This window comes from Anarrhichthys ocellatus, unplaced genomic scaffold (assembly GCF_004355925.1).
Source record: "Anarrhichthys ocellatus isolate YVR2014 unplaced genomic scaffold, GSC_Weel_1.0 scaffold9, whole genome shotgun sequence".
Taxonomy (NCBI): Eukaryota; Metazoa; Chordata; class Actinopteri; order Perciformes; family Anarhichadidae; genus Anarrhichthys; species Anarrhichthys ocellatus.
The window spans coordinates 4,979,100-4,994,893 of NW_022280039.1; the positions used below are offsets into that span (position 1 = coordinate 4,979,100).

General features: G+C 42.3%; 1 protein-coding gene across 3 annotated transcripts; it reads right to left on the bottom strand.

Moving 5' to 3' along the window:
* Positions 1 to 135: 135 nt before the first annotated feature.
* ncs1b (neuronal calcium sensor 1b) lies at positions 136 to 15,794 on the bottom strand. Of its 3 annotated transcripts, none has more exons than XM_031849450.1 (9): positions 15,610 to 15,794; positions 13,766 to 13,900; positions 10,681 to 10,705; positions 6,727 to 6,865; positions 4,312 to 4,390; positions 3,833 to 3,921; positions 3,679 to 3,756; positions 2,780 to 2,887; positions 136 to 2,305 (listed from the first exon to the last, which is right to left on the bottom strand). In XM_031849450.1, the coding sequence occupies exons 2-8, from the start codon at positions 13,827 to 13,829 to the stop codon at positions 2,789 to 2,791; spliced, it is 573 nt and encodes a 190-aa protein (XP_031705310.1). In that variant the 5' UTR covers positions 13,830 to 13,900; positions 15,610 to 15,794; the 3' UTR covers positions 136 to 2,305; positions 2,780 to 2,788. The 3 variants fall into 3 exon arrangements, with proteins under 3 accessions (XP_031705310.1, XP_031705308.1, XP_031705309.1); XM_031849448.1 differs by having other exon boundaries at positions 13,766 to 14,985; positions 15,610 to 15,697; XM_031849449.1 differs by lacking the exon at positions 15,610 to 15,794 and adding an exon at positions 14,865 to 15,591.

Here is a 15,794-nt window from a genome sequence, read left to right on the forward strand (position 1 = left end):
TTTTTTTTGTGAGACCGCGTGCTTGTGTGAGTCTACCTCGACCCCACGGTGACTTCCAGACTTTAACCCTATCCAGCGCTCCCCGTTCAATTCAATTTTCTCCGTAATCGATGTGGGCCCCTAGAGACGCGGTTTTTAACAGCGAAGTCTGGAGCCTGTATTTTGGACACGCCGAGAACATTGTCTCAGTAACAGCCTCGTTTTTATAAATAGCCATTGTTTATATTCAGCTGACACCAATCTAATTTTATACATAGCCCACCCTGAGAAATCTCCCCTTGGCATATGAATGGGTGGAAAAGCTTGAGGTGTCACACTTTTTACGGTGTTGCTAATCTGGATATAAATGGGTTGTTGATGATTCAATTGTATTCACTCGATGTCTAGCTATGGCATATGAGATCAGACCTCACAGAGGAATCCAGCCTAGATTGTATTAATGTAAATAATTCAGTATTTTCTTCCAAAGTTTAAGTGGCAGGGGCCCCAGAGTATTTGAGATTAGAAGATGGATGTTAACTTCAAAACTTCTCCATTTGCTGCAATAAGTAAACAGATATTACTTCTTTCAAATACAAAGTGAATCAAAGATGTACCCAAGGGACAGAGCAGTCTCGGATCAAAGCTCTGGACCCTCCTGACCTCCTCCTCTTGATATCACTTGAATCCGTCCTTGAGTAGAAAACAGAAAGCAGGTCTGAGCAGGCCCAGTGAGCAGAGAGACCCAGAGGCTTCTACACAAAAGCCACTGAGCCTCATTAACCCACCAATCAATGCCAAGACATCACTGTTTTTTTGCACTTCATTACACAACAAAAAGTGCAGACTTACATCAAAGAACGAATTTAAGATGCTGTTTTTTTAAAGTATGACACACACACTCAACAAGACAGTATTCTATATTAGTGAAGCAACTCTGTGCAATCCTGGAGGGATCATCTTTTATGAATACTATGCAACCAGGTGTGCGATTGTTGTCTTGAGAAGTGATATATAAACCATATTAGTCTTTTTTTAATCAATACAATAAGTACAAAGACCAAGAATGCAGTAATAGAAAAGCTTGCCACTTAAATGCATTTTATTCTGTGCTCTTATACTGTTAATCAACAGGTAAATTACATTTATCATTCAGTAAATTATCATTTGCATAAGGCATAAAATCAGTGAAGCTGATAAAACATCTCAATGCTGAAACTAAAACAATTCAAGACTGAAAGAAATGGCATCACATGCTTTGGCCTCACACAGGACAAAAAAAAAAAAGTGAACAATTGCAACCACAGAGCTCGTAAAAATGTTTTACAAGCAGAATTGATGTCTGTTTGTGCCTCTCAATGACCAGGGCCTTGTGTGTGTGCTGACTGAGGGTGGAGATCGATGCTCTCAAAAGAAATAATGAGCCTCGGTTCAGATGCAAGCTGTGAGAATTCGCTGTGTTGCTTGGTCATGTCGTTCAAGATGTGCAACACTAGACGCTAGTGCTAACGTGGAAGTGAAGACACAATAGGATGCAGAGAGTGCAAACATAGTAAAATGATCCATAGAAGACTCCCGGCTCCTTCAACACTCTTCTTCAAATAAAAACCTGTTCTCTCAGGAAAAGGAAACCTCAGCATGTGAGAACAAAACAATCCCACAATAAGGACAAATACAGTGCAATACATTTGAACACTTTTGATTAAAAAATAAAACTTCATTCCGTTCTTATGAGGAAAGTCCCATAAACGCAGCAAAGCAGAAAATAAATTACCATTCTATTTACATTATACAATGTACACTATACTGCTTCGTAACTTTAAATTAGAGTTCACATTATCACCAAGTCACACATTTTTCCAGATTCTCCCGGGTTTAGAGTCTCTGCATCTGGTGGTGAAGCAGCAGCACAGTTCCTCTGAGCGGTTTATGTGCATCCCTGGTTTACAATATGTGATCAAGACGCACACGCGAACATCTCAGGGGGAATTCAGTCCCTTCGACTGTCCATGGGGAAACCACAACACTGCGTTTGCAGAAATGCTCGGACACAGTCCACAACACTCAAGGGTGTACGCGGCGCCAAGTGAAGCACGGATAAATGAGGGCTTTGCTGACATGTTCGACTTCTTCGTCACATCAGAGGATATATTTGTTTATAATCCGAACAGGAAATGTAGATTAACAGCTACTTGACACGAATGCCGTACGGCCGTGCAACAAAAAGTTTGTAGTCCACATCTGGGTGAAGCGAGTTAAATGTGGCTTCCTCCCCTGGCAGGTGTGATGGTGTTGGATTGGCGTGTGGATGCAGAGATGGATCCATCTGAGAAGTCATAAGAATGATCACCACTGAATAGATGACAGTAAGTGGTGTCATGACACGTGGGTGTGTTCATGCAAGATAAATCCCCTAACAGAGCTACTGCATGACTAAAATATGTCTTTGCGAGCTCACTTCGCAGTTGACAAAACGCTGAGCAGGATGTCAGCAACAATTGGCAGTGGCCGGTGCATTACATTAAGCAGTGAGAGCTTTTTCGCTCTTCACTCAGCACTCCAAGACTAGTTGATTGCCAGCAAACAAGTGGGCCATTTGAATAATTCATAGAAACAAACTGTGAGCAGAAAGTGGTTTCTTCACTTTGGTTACAGCCCACAGACTGAATTTTCCTTTTTTATTCTTTCCTCTGATGAACTAAGAATTAGACAGTATTATCTTGAGTTGAAGCATGACCTGGGATTGAAAATTGCCCAAGCAGAGAAGCATGCATGTACTAGCTCATTAATACCCACTCACCTTACATTCCTATACAAGTCCATCATAGAGAGACAATGCCTGAACAATAGAAGGGTCTGCCTTTGAACCCTCCTGAAACTCCTGCAGAGTCAGCTTCCCATCTGCATTCTGGAAGAGGAACATGAGACAAGATGAAACTGAAGCCCCTCAATGCTTTAATACGGAGTTACCAGCAGGGGGCAAAACAGGCTCTAAAGCTAAATCATGTTACTCCTGTTCTATACTGATCTTTGGTTCAGTGCACTTGGATGGTAGCCACTCTCTGCCAATACAAATCACTAAGTGCTGCTGTGCTGCACAGCTAGACCAACGGTCTGATCTTGGCAGTGGTGGGCTGACAAACACACCCATGCAGGCTGCATCTCATCTTTCACTAAAGCTGAGTAGATTCTTGGAGCTGCGGGGAAAGGCATTAGCACCGAGGGCTAGTGGTGGAGGAGACTATATATATGATGTTTATAGACTGCAGGCGGTGTTAGTGACGCTGTGATGGTCGCAGCTAACAGCTCTAAACTTAACAGTGTCCATGTCAAAGCCCTGAGGGTGGCAACAAAGGCAGACTCAGTCCTCTTAAAGGTAAACTAATAATCATTGCTGCACTTTGTATCAGTGTCAGTTAAACTTTGATGTTATACTATAGCAACATCAAATGGTACAGAAACTTGGGCATTATCACTTTCTATCACATCAGTCTGTTGATATTATTTTGATATTAAAATACTAATGTTAGGGTGACCTCTAGCTCACCTGGGAGAGGGCGCCCAATTTAGGCTGAGTCCTTGACAACGGCCCAGTTTAAATCATGACACTATACTGCGTGTCATCCCAACTCTCTCCCCCCACTTCCTGTCATTCTCCTGCTGCTCGTATAAAAGCCTTATAAATAATAAAACACTAACCTTGTCCATCATTGCAAAGATGCGGTCCACTCGCTTTTCTGGTGTGTTTTCTTCTTCTGGCAGCTCAACGGTGTTCCCCTGCAATATCAACTCATTACACTTTGTACCATTCAAACAATTCTCATTTATATGTCTGATGTCTGGTAAAACTTACCACCATCTGATAAATGGCATCTACGATGTTCAACATCTCATCTCGGGTGATGTAGCCATCATTATCAAGGTCATAGAGTTTAAAAGCCCCTGTATAGAGAAAGATGTTACAATACATTTTGGTAGTTGAGCACATACTGTGATCAGGAAGCTACTGTGACTTCATTAAATTATATATTTTTCATGGATTACAAAGCACACATGTTCAAATTGACTTCGGAAGTGGTGAAAACTGAGTGAAGTTTGGTGGTTACCAGTTCAAAAGTGACAGCAGTAATTGCATATTTGAATACACTTTGTTTCAGGTTTAAAACTTATGGTTACAGCTAAAGTTGCAAGTTTTCTCTGGTGTTGTATTTTCAGAAAAAGGTTGGCAACATATTGACCCCCAGGTTTCATGCCTACTGTATATTCATAATAATCTCCTATTTGCTGTTTAGCAAATCCTGTCAATTAAATGTCAAAAACATCTCTTCTTACATCTCAACTTTTCATCAAGAGTCCCACGGGAAGTCACTGACAAGGCCTGGATGAACTCAGAGAACTCGATGCGTCCATCCTACAGTGAGAAAAAAGGAGGGAGAGAGAGAGAGAAAATGGCCCAGAGACAAGATGAGGATCTTGCTTCACACTTGCTGTAGTTCTTTCATGATTTCCTTGCTGTTCTTTCATGAAGTCCTTGCTGTATTCTTCTGAAAAACGGGGCCAGACATTTGCTCCACGTCAGCTGCTATTTTAGCCTTACACCTGGCTCGCTCCTGAGGCAGAAACATGTCCCCTCTGGTCATTAGTGAGATGGATGCGACTGGCTCATCGTCCAAAAGTTACAGCACACAAACAACCACTGTGAATTAATGAACTAATGTTTCACATTTTCTCAACGATTCCACATCGGGAATGGGGATGGCAGATAATTCTGTCTGACAAGGTAGAAAACACTCTTCTTTTCCTCTTAGCTTTGTTAGAATCTCATGCTCTGCATATAACCACAGCAGCTCGAAATTTCCAATTACCCTCCCAAAATTGTGGCCTTCAGCGTTCCTCTGTGAGGCCACACTCTGTGCGGCAGAGAGAAATGTCTGCAAACATGGATAAAGAAAGGCTTGAAGTGGGTCAAACGCTGCCAATTCAGACCGACTCACCAAGTTATGACCTCCAGCCATCATCAACTGCATGAGACATGCTCAAATTAAATGCTTAAGAGGCTCTGCATGAAAGACGTGCCATTGGCACAGCGAAAACAACAGCTTCTGGACAACAAGAAATGGTTATAAAGCGACGCCCTGGTAGTGGAGCCTTCAGGCTTTGGTCAGTTCATCAGATATTAAAGGATTGTGTTGCATCAAAAAGGTTTTTCCGACATTCTGCTACAGCAGCTGCCTACCTGTAACGGTCAACCACAGCTCTACTTACAGAAGACAGACGAGAGCTCTTCATGGCCCTGGGGTCAGCCAAATTTATCTTTATCTACAAGACATCTGACCAGCCAGACAATGCTAAAGTCATGCATTGCTGATTATATAAGTCATAAATACAGTTAAGATCAATGCATTCACTAACTACGGGGTGCCTAATGCTAATGAAGGTTACAGATAAACATGAGACGGAGGGGTTGTCTGATCTTCCTGACACAAAGCCTCTTAACTGAGTCAATAAACCTCCAGGCGCTCACCACCATCCCAGGAGCTGTTCATCCATAGTTTGTCTTCCTAAACACAATTTGAATAATCTCGTACAGCTGCAATGGGGTGGATTACTCCATACAAATGTTGCTTTTAACAGTTTTAACAGGCCTCATTCAAACATGCTTTCTCATCATATCTTCAAATCCTTAGAAGATGCACCCACATAAGAGAGACAGGATTTCATTAAAAAAAAAACAAAAAAAAAAAACATGCATGTACACTCTTGGAAACTGATTTCTGGCACAAAACTAAGAGTTACGATTATGTGTTACTATTAATGTAATGACTCATCTTTTTTATGGGACTGAATCATTTGCGCTGTTGAAATACTGACTGACAATTTGTGAGCAGAGAATTATTTCAAAAGATCTATGAAGTGTTTTGATGTAAAAATTATTTAACACTTGAGAAATATAATAGGGTTTTGTCTACTAACCTTACAGGCAATAAAAAAAATACAGGCACAAAAATATGGCAATCATTTAGCCTTTTGAGGCTCATTTGCATAGAAAGGGGCCAATTATGTGCCAAATATGCATTTTACCAAATTTAAACAAGTGTATATAGCAAAGGAGCACTGAGACGCTATTTGCTTGGCTGCACAGTTACGGGTACATTTCACCGTTTGCGGGTTCTTTTAAAAATGACACAGCTTCTTTCTGTCATGTGCAGGTTTAGCGGCCACAAAAGCCGTGTAATCCTTCTGTAAATTTGACCACTCCTCTAAACACAGTTTACTAAACATGGAATGTCCAACATGTCCGTTTACTGTAACACTTTGGCGAAGAATTTCAATACAGTTTAAATGTCTGAAACAGCTTTCATTCAAAAGAGATTGAATAAATCATTTTCTGTATACGAACCTGATAGCAGGCAATTTCCTTCTTTCAAAAAAGCAAAAAGGGCTATGGAATAATAAAAGCAGAAACATTAATAGGATCCCTATACCACGTTGCTCTGCTATTCTGTGTAACCCCTGGCTGAGATAAATAGATTAGCTCCATCCTCTGTCGCTTTTAACATCATATTACTTATCTAGCAGCAATGCCAGACAAAAGGCCACTGTCAAACTATTTCTTTGTCATTTTACAAAGTAACAAAGTCAATTGACTATTTTCATTTAAAATTATATTGTATTATTATTATTATTATTATAATATTTGTTCTGCCTAGTCATAGGACAATTAAACATACGAAATTGATTACAAACCTTATTTTCATCAAAGACATTGAAGACAAAGGAGGCAAACTTTGTGGGATCTCCAAAAGGAAAAAACTGCTTATATATCTTCTGAAAGCCCACGGCATCCAGCTGCCCACTGGGACAATCTTTAATGAAGCCTTTGTACCTGCAAAATAAAGCACAGATAGAGTATTTAGATTGTTAAAATAGCATTAATAATGGGATAAGAATACATAATCAAGACAAGACTGGAAAACAATGACAGACTGAAGTCACCTCTACAGCATGCAAGATCAACAAGGTAAAGGGCAAAGCTATTCGCCTCATTCACAGATAAAACAATCGCCCTAATCTAATAGCAAGCCACGAGTGGTTAACTCTAATCAAATTACTCTCTAGTCTCTTTTGATAATATGCTAGGCTGATGGATAAGTCTGTGAGCTTCCTCTTGCCCCTAGAAATGACACATCTAGAGAGTGACTTAATACCTTTATTAGCCTATATATAGAAGCATCTCATAAGCAATTTCAAGCGCAGTCACTCAGACGTAGGCAGTTTCCTTGTATGTCTTCATAAAAGGAACACAGCAGCCACAAAGTCTAACTAGACTGTAACAGGTCAGGGAGCTAGGAAGTGAGCTAGGAAGCCTTTAGAAAAATAAATGCTAGATGAGAAGTAGGAGGAAATAGCAGAGACATAATAACACTCTATTTATAAAAAGAATTGCAAAAAGCTTTTGCTCTTGATCAACGGCAAAAATGACGCACGTTCACACAAGGGAGCACTGCATGTTCGTCTCTGATTCAGAATAAGGCTGGGCTGTAATTACGGCCAGTGAGAAAGAGAGACAGACTGCTCTGATGAGGAATGAAGGCCAGGAGAGATCTTTTCCACTCACTCTCTGGCTCCTCACTCCTCTTAAAATGCTTTACTTTTAATCTGCCTTGGAGATAATGAAGCCAGCTCCAAATAGTTAAAGAGATGGAGAGACGCTTTGAGGAGAAGCTGAGAAAAAGTTCAGCAAGAAGAAAGCAAAACCATCCGATTGCCACATTTGTATTATCTGAAGATATGCTGTAAAATTAAAGCCTTAACCACTACAATGCATAATACAATCTAATTGGTATTCAAAGTGCAGAGCACGCAATGCATATAATAATCCAACGCACACCCATTTCACCTGAATTCTTCAGTCATTTTAATGTGCCACTATGGAATATTATATCCAGCAACCAACATAAAAGGCTACTGTAACATACTGTATAGCACAGATATAGAGTATGGATTGTTTACTGAAAAAACAGAACAGTGTATCTATATGGTATTTAAAGACATTCTTTGTGTCGCAGGTACAGTCACAGTGAATATTGATCCAAATTCATTACTTCTAGCTGTTAACTTTTAGGTTTACGAGGACAGGCTATCTTTGTCTTATTCAATACTTTCAGGTGGGTCAAATATCAGCACATTTTTTTTAACTTGTCATGAGGAGTGACACTGGGAGTGGGCATTTAGGTCTATGGCCGACACTCTTGAGTTGCATAATGGTAAATGTTCAGGTTAAAAAGACAAAAAAAGGAAATCTTGGCCTCTGCTGCTTTGATTATGACCGCTTTTTAATCTGCTTCTTATGCGGCATAGAACATTATGGTTCAATACTAGATCACTTAATTTTCCTCTTTTATATGACTTTTTTCCTTGCCTGAGAGTGCCTGAATATTAGTCTAATTTAAGACCCCCTTAAGGACTTAAAAATGATGAAAGAGAGCTCATCATTTTCGCATTGCACTTCTATATCTGTCAGACTCCCGATGGAGACTTTTAAAAAAAGTGATTCCACACATTCTTCCTACTTCTCAAAACCTGGCGCATACATTACCCACAATGTAACTAGACTCACCGACCCCAAATCTCAATATGGGGCTAGGGCTCCAGTCAAATTCTTCAATATGCGCACTGAGTTTTGACTCGGATACTTATTTTCCCTCATCAGCCAGTCGATGGTCGAATGAATGTGGTTTATTGGGCATACAGTAATAAACATGTCAGGCTGACTACCACATTTAACATACTACCAGTGGAGTTACATAAGCAGGAGACACATCTAGAGTACAAAGCTACTGCCCTCATGTAAACATGTTTGCCCAGTGTCAGCTATTCATCAGAGTCATAATCAGAATCACCTTCATTTGCCAAGAACACACCATGTTCAAGAAATCTGACTTAGTGACACTGGTGCTAAGACACATACACACTGAACTCTAAGTAGTGCAATAGTTCAACTACACACTGTACTTGCAGGAACATAGCAGACGTGACATCGTGCATCAGACCACAGTGGGGGGCCAGCATGAAGATTAGCATGAAGTATGTATTACTGGCACTGGCAACCTACTCATTGGCATCTGCCATGGTGGTTTGCTAAAGAGTTGCGCAGGAAGTCTCTCTTGCTACTGCCTTTTCTGGCAGGGACCTCACTGAGCTATGGCATTTTGTTATTGATTTCAGGTGAGCCTCGAGCATAGTAATGATGTTTCCTCAGAGGAGAATTAGAAAGGGGGACAAATTGAATGCACAACACGGGCATTTATCTAACCCCGCTAATTCTTCTATGTCTGTGCTCTAATTACACGCCATCTGGCATTTCCCCTGGTAAAATTCCCTTTCATCCCTCACACTCAGCCGTGTTGATTGCTGCTGATCTTCAAGTGAGTACTCATGCAATCTTTGCTGTGAAAGACAGCGTGAGTGATGGTGAGTTAGCTGGCTGCACAGCCGGAGGAGGGGTGGAGGTTTAAGGGAGGTGGGGGGTATTCCGCCCCAGTGCACTCAGTCAGCCCCAGAGACAGGCCACCTTGGAGGCTCTTGACCTGCCGATGCTCAGGGATATCTAATGCTGCAGCTACTACTGCTGCTGCTGCTGCTGCTGCTGCTGAATGGCTGCGAAGGTGGCTCCTTGCCCACGTAAACATTCAACACCCTAACAGGGGACAAAGACAGTGACTAGCTCCGGAGACAAAGCTCTTTTCATGCATGCAGAATTAGGCCATAAAATGCAAAACCAAAGCAGGAGAACTGAAGTGTGAACATGGAAGAGTGATCGCTTTATTGCAGCACTCCCTCCTCTGATATACACTATTCTTTGCTTTTAATTTCCAAAGAAACCGCATGCAGCAAACACAGGCGATGACGACGCTCATGCTCGAATCGTCTCTGTAAATGAAGATGCATTGTCTCTTGTCAGTGTGCCAGCGACTTTAAAATTGTGCCTTCAGAAAGACATTCAGAAATTCACATCTTAGCAGTAATGATCCCTCTCACCTCAGTTCTGCAACTTATCATGGTCTGAGGCGTCTCGCTTTCATGAATACGTTTCATTTTGATGTATGTAAGTACGTGTTAGAGCGCTGGGAGTTCAGGCTGGGATCAGACAAAAGGTGAGACCTCTGCAAGATGATGCCGGTGCAGGTCACACTGAATAATAGGTACAGAATCCGACAGGGAGGATTACTAATTGGCAACCTTATGGCGGCGCTGTGGCCATGTAGTGATTAAGTGCCTGAAAGTGAAACAACCTTATGCATCCGGCCATTCTTTTGTTGTCAGACATCCTTTTTTGCATTTAGATGAAGAGAGGTTGAGGAATGCATTGTGGATATGTTTGCATCAGTGTTATCAGCCTTCAAAGTCATTCAGTCTCAGTAATGCTTCCAAATCACTCTATTTTCAGAACGCATCTGTCTTCAGGGTAGAGTTAGAGAGATGGCTTTAAATCAACCATGAAACCAAATGTTAATACAATATCCATGGACTCAAGGAACCAAGTATGTCAACGTGGGTTTTGCAAGTTTTTAGACAAGAAAAGACCCCCACCTCTGATTCCTGTTAAGTTTGCCACTAAAAACACAATAGCTAATATATGACTAGCTTCACATCACGAATGGAAAACACATCGAATTAGAAATGAGTGCACACACTTACCACTGCTGCACCTCTTTCTCTGTAACTGTAAGAGAAAAAAAAGAGTGACATTAGCTTAAAAGCAAAACTTTGGCTGTCCTATAAAAAAAAAAGTAGCATGCCGTTAGAGGAGCCAAGTAGTTGCATCGTTAATCATTATGGCCCAATCCTCTCACACATTCACACTCAACAGTGTCAACATGCAATTGCAATGTTTTCAATTCATCGATTCTAGCATACGATCAGAGGAGACGACTAATGATATCTGCTGGCCAGGATAGTAGAGGACAAGTAGGAGTAAACCTCCGGGGAGCCACGGAAAGATAAAACAAGACTGAGGGAATGAAGGTCAGCCATAGAGAAGAGTTTAGGAGGCAGGATGTGTTATCATTCCCACACAAACACCATTCTCTGCCAGTATCTAATCAACCAATCCCTTATGGCTTTCCCTTGACTCTGTACTTTTTCTCAAGTAACCACAGCAATTTTCAGCCTCTCGGCACCTGGGATAGCTAATGAAAACAAGGTCTGAAAATCAATAGCATTAGTTGAACCAGGTTGAGAGAGACTTTCTGAATTCATACCACGTTAAGTCTGAGGATAGATGCTGACTACTATTGTACCGCTTCTGTTAAGCCTGGGGCAAAGCAATAGCCTCATTTGTACAATAAACAGCTAGTTAGTTAATCGATAATGTCTTCTACTGTAATGTTTAATCTGGAGCAGCTCATAGTCATGGTTACTGCAAAGGTATACAACCAGAGGAACCAAAGGGAGCTTCATGTCATGCGCTTGTTACAAATAAAACATTTTAGGTAATTAAACTGTGGCATTATCAAACATCAAGACTGGTCAGGAAATGAAAATATATACTAACAACAAATATGTTCTTTGCCATGAAATCCACATGTGTATTCCCTAATGTGACTACTGCAGCGCTGGAGCAGAATCATACAGAGGCTATCGATGAGAAGACCAGGTCAGGTAGCCCTCGCCTGCATATATCTCGGCCTGAATTTGTTCTGCTCATCATTTCACCAAGAAAACCCATCATGTGACCATTTCCTGGGCAATGAATGTCAGGGTCAATCTCATGACTGTCAACCAAGCCAAGCTACCATTAAATTGGCCACAAAAGTCAATGTAGTCAAAAATTGAGGCCATTTTTCATGGCTTCGAGTTAATAAAATATTTTATTACATAAGTAAGTCGGAAGCGATGGGCAATAATACAATCCGAGCATTGCAGGAGAGTGCGGGGCAAACTCTGCTGGTTGATCCTGCAGGGTCTGCAAGAACACATCCACTCTGCAACACTGCTCACTGTGATTCTCTTCACTGCTTTGACAACTTACAAAATCCTCCTGCCATCACATGGACCTAGCCAACATCCTGCAGACATTTTAGTAGGACTGCTGGCATTTCCGTGTGACGCCAGAACAGAAAGCTTTCAGGTTTGAATTAAGTACAAGTGAGGCTGCAACCATTTTTCACAGTTTTCACTAAGAACATGAAAAACAGCAGCTAGCCGGAGCCTTGGTACAGCTCAATGTTGTCTTTGGCCAGAAAGGGTTTTATCTGAAATACAAAGTCATAAAATTGTTCTTCTGAAGAGGATACGTTTTCAAACCTACAACAAAGCGGAAGGCAGACATCTTATGAACTGAACAGGTCTTATTTCGGGGCCTGGCCTTGTCAGCTGCCTGTCAACACAGACGGCATAATTTGCTGGGGAAAAAAAAAAAACACCCAAACTCTTCTTCCACTGAAAGAAAGAAAAAGACACATAGGCACAGAGAAATGTACGTAGTCCCCAATCTGTCAAGAAGAGTAGGTAAGCGCAGACTACAATGGCAGAAAAAGCTTCTCATGGGAGAGAAAGAGAAAGAGGCAAGAGAATGAAGGGAAGCAGAAATGATAGAGTCTCAAGTCAGGCAACGACAGAGAAAGGGAGAATGATCATGCTGGGAGAGAAGCTTGGTGCCCCTCTCAGTGATGCTAACCAGATAACATACTAATTATACTATTCCATTCCCAGCTCAAAGAGGGCAATTAGGGGATAAAGCGAAGAAGACTGGGCAAAAGGGTGAGAGAGTGAGAGAGGGAGTAGAGGACAGTAGCAAGCAGCCCAGCCCAGCACGAAGCCCAATCTTCCTCCACAGCAATTTCCTGCCACAACAGTCTTCCATGGTTCTGCTGTGGAGAGACCCATCACACAAATAACACTGTCATTAGGCAGCCAATGAATGTCAACTCCCACCCACACCTGCACACTGTACTGCTCAAATAATAATAATAATTCTGCACGCCAGAAATAACACACAAATGATAAATATAGTGTCTTACGAGCAGACATCATTGTGGTAAGTACAAATGTGATCTCTGCTCAAATTTGATGGAAAACGGTGGGGGAAGGAAATATTTCTTTTGTTAAGCAAAGGATCGTCAACTGAATTAGTGCTAGCAAGGTGAGAAAAGCAAATGCTGTTAATTTGCAATGTCCTGACAAGTCGACAAGAACAACACAAATCCGTGGACTTGCAATGTTGCAGATCCGATCACACCATTTCACTTGAGACTGTTTATATATCCTATCTATCTATCTATCTATCTCTGCATTCACATAATACAGAGGATCCATGATCAGCGCATGAACCCACATCCTCATCTCAAACACCCCCCCCCCTCCGATAGCCGCTAACAAACTAAGCAACTCCATATTCATATATCCCTTCAGCATGATTTAAAGATGCTGATTGCAACTTCTGCCAGACCTTAACCAATCAAAATTCGCAACAAAACATTTAAATGTAAATTGAAATAAAAGGTGGAGCTTATTCCCAGCTGACATGTAGTTGTAGCTCTGTTTTCTCGACAACGAGAAACTGGTTTAGAATCCCATTATATCCCAGCAGGCAGCGTTATATACCATACAGCCTATATGGAACAGGGTGGAAAATAGGATTATTAAACTTAGGGATTCCTCACACAATATATAGTCTTTTACGTTTGGCCAGAATGTTTTTTTATTCTCATACAGGCCAGCTAAAAAAAGAGTTTGTGTCAAGCAAAGGCAAGCAAAAAGAAAAAGACGTGAAGGTACTCACAGTAGGTTTTCCTTGTCAACTCCTCCACCACCTCTGGCTTAAGCTTGCTGTTTGATTTACCCATGATCTTCAGCTCTCCTCCACACCTCCACGTCCACCTTGGCACGCAGCACCTGTTACTACCTCCTCTCCAGCCTGCTCCTCGGCCAAAAACATACACAAAAGTGGGCCAGTTTAGGTGCAAAGACACCGGTGAAATAAGATCAGGAAACTCCCTTTCAAGCTAAACGAGTCTAACATTCTGTGTAGTTCCCTCTAGCTGCTGTCATGATCCGCTCAGTCATCAGCTCCGGCACTCCAGAAAAGGCAAGTCAGACCCCAGGGGCCCTGTGAAGAAGGGCCGGTAGGTTCTTAAGTCTATATGAGCGCTGCTGAGTGCCTATGTGTGCGCCTCATATCTCCACAGGAGTCCGTGGGCGCAGAGTGGCGTTTGGATGCGTTGCTACCTTCGTCCTTGGAAACAAGAGTCACTCAGTGGCTGGGTTAAGCACGTTCACTCCCTCACAGTCATCCTCTGTTCTTCTCACTCCTCCTTTCCCACCACTATCTCTATTGCTCAGAGTAAGTAACTGTAGAAAAGAATCCTCCCTCTTGACAGCTGAGATAAGGATGCGTGTTCACTAAAATACAATGAACAGAGCTCGCCTTGGATGCACCCCGCTGCACTTTGCATTCAACGCGTTAACTCTACTCCCTGGAATGTATACAGACATAAGAAAAGGTAAAAAAAGGTTTCAGCAATAATTGATGGAAGGCCAAAATAGAAGCAAGGTCTCCACGTAGTTCTACAGTTCTAGATGCCAGCTGAAAAAGGATCTGGTCGTGGTCTTAAAATAAGTGTGTGTGCTGTCTACCAAGCTTAGAGGCGGATTTCAAGAGTGACAGTTTTCTTTTCTTCTCCATTCTGACTCATAATTCCCCCCTCCTTCTTCCTGGCCTCACAACAGCATGGCATGGTGATTTCCTCCTCTCTGTCACAGCAGAGAGGAGATGAGGGATAATGGAATTTCTTTGTACCACCAGCCTAGCGCTGGCATGCACCGACGCCTAACCGCTGCAGCTGTCTAAGCCACGAAATAGGAAACTAGGCACTAGGCACCTTCACTGCAAACATCTGTTCTCTGTGTCCATGGCCAGTGATGTCCTTCTGAGAGATGCCACACTGGTAATCACCATCTTGTGTTTGCTCAAGCCTTGTGGTCCTGGGTGTTACTTAGACACTATGAAAGTAAACAGACAGACAGCAGTCACAAAGGGAATGACAAGCATTTACTGTGTTCTAGTGGAAATGGAGTGTGTGGTCACCTAGAGCCACAGACACATGGGCACTTGACTGGAAAAACTGTTTGCCAAAGCAGCTGAATATATCCTACAGACAGGGCACAGGGTGGAGTGTTGGTAATGTCTGTTATCCAAGTCAACTGCTGTGAATAATCACAATGTAAATGACTCTAGCCTAAGTCTGAAGAACGATCGACTCCATGCAAGTCTTGTGAAAAACAGTTGGCTCGGAGAAAACAGCGCAGCTGAAAACACATACGCACGCACACATGAATTCATGGCAAATGAATGGCTGAATTAACACATATGAAGGAGCGCTCCGTTTCCATGTTTTCACATTTGTTTTGGTTGACAGGAGTGAAGAAGCAAGAGTCGCAGCAGCAGGTGGGACGTTGCCTGGCAGTACCATAGCAACACACAGTGTATGGCTACAGTACAAACAGCTACCGTGCGCGGAGCTTGCTTAGTCCTTGTACTCGCAACGTTTTGGCACCCACGCTGTTCCTTGTAACGACAAAAACACACATAAAACTGTCCTCGACATGAATAAAACTTCGGTTTACCTGAGCTATAATAGCGGGGGAGTCTCAGCCCGCCCAGGCAGTTCCCAAAACGCAGAGCCGTTGAGCAACGCAGTTTTCCTCCGCCGAGTTCCGGAGCGACTCGCTGCTGCGCGGATGGCCCGGTGCGTGCTGCTCTGATGCCGCCGTCAGGGAGTGACGTTGCTGCTGGCCCCGACCAACTCCGC

Coding starts and splice junctions, on each gene's coding strand:
- ncs1b (XM_031849450.1), bottom strand. CDS start 13,829: ATGGGTAAATCAAACAGCAAGCTTAAGCCAGAGGTGGTGGAGGAGTTG. Junction 6,866..10,680: donor GAGAAAGAGGTGCAGCAGTG/GTAAGTGTGTGC, acceptor TTTATTTTGCAG/GTACAAAGGCTTCATTAAAG. Junction 3,757..3,832: donor ATGCCATTTATCAGATGGTG/GTAAGTTTTACC, acceptor TTGATATTGCAG/GGGAACACCGTTGAGCTGCC.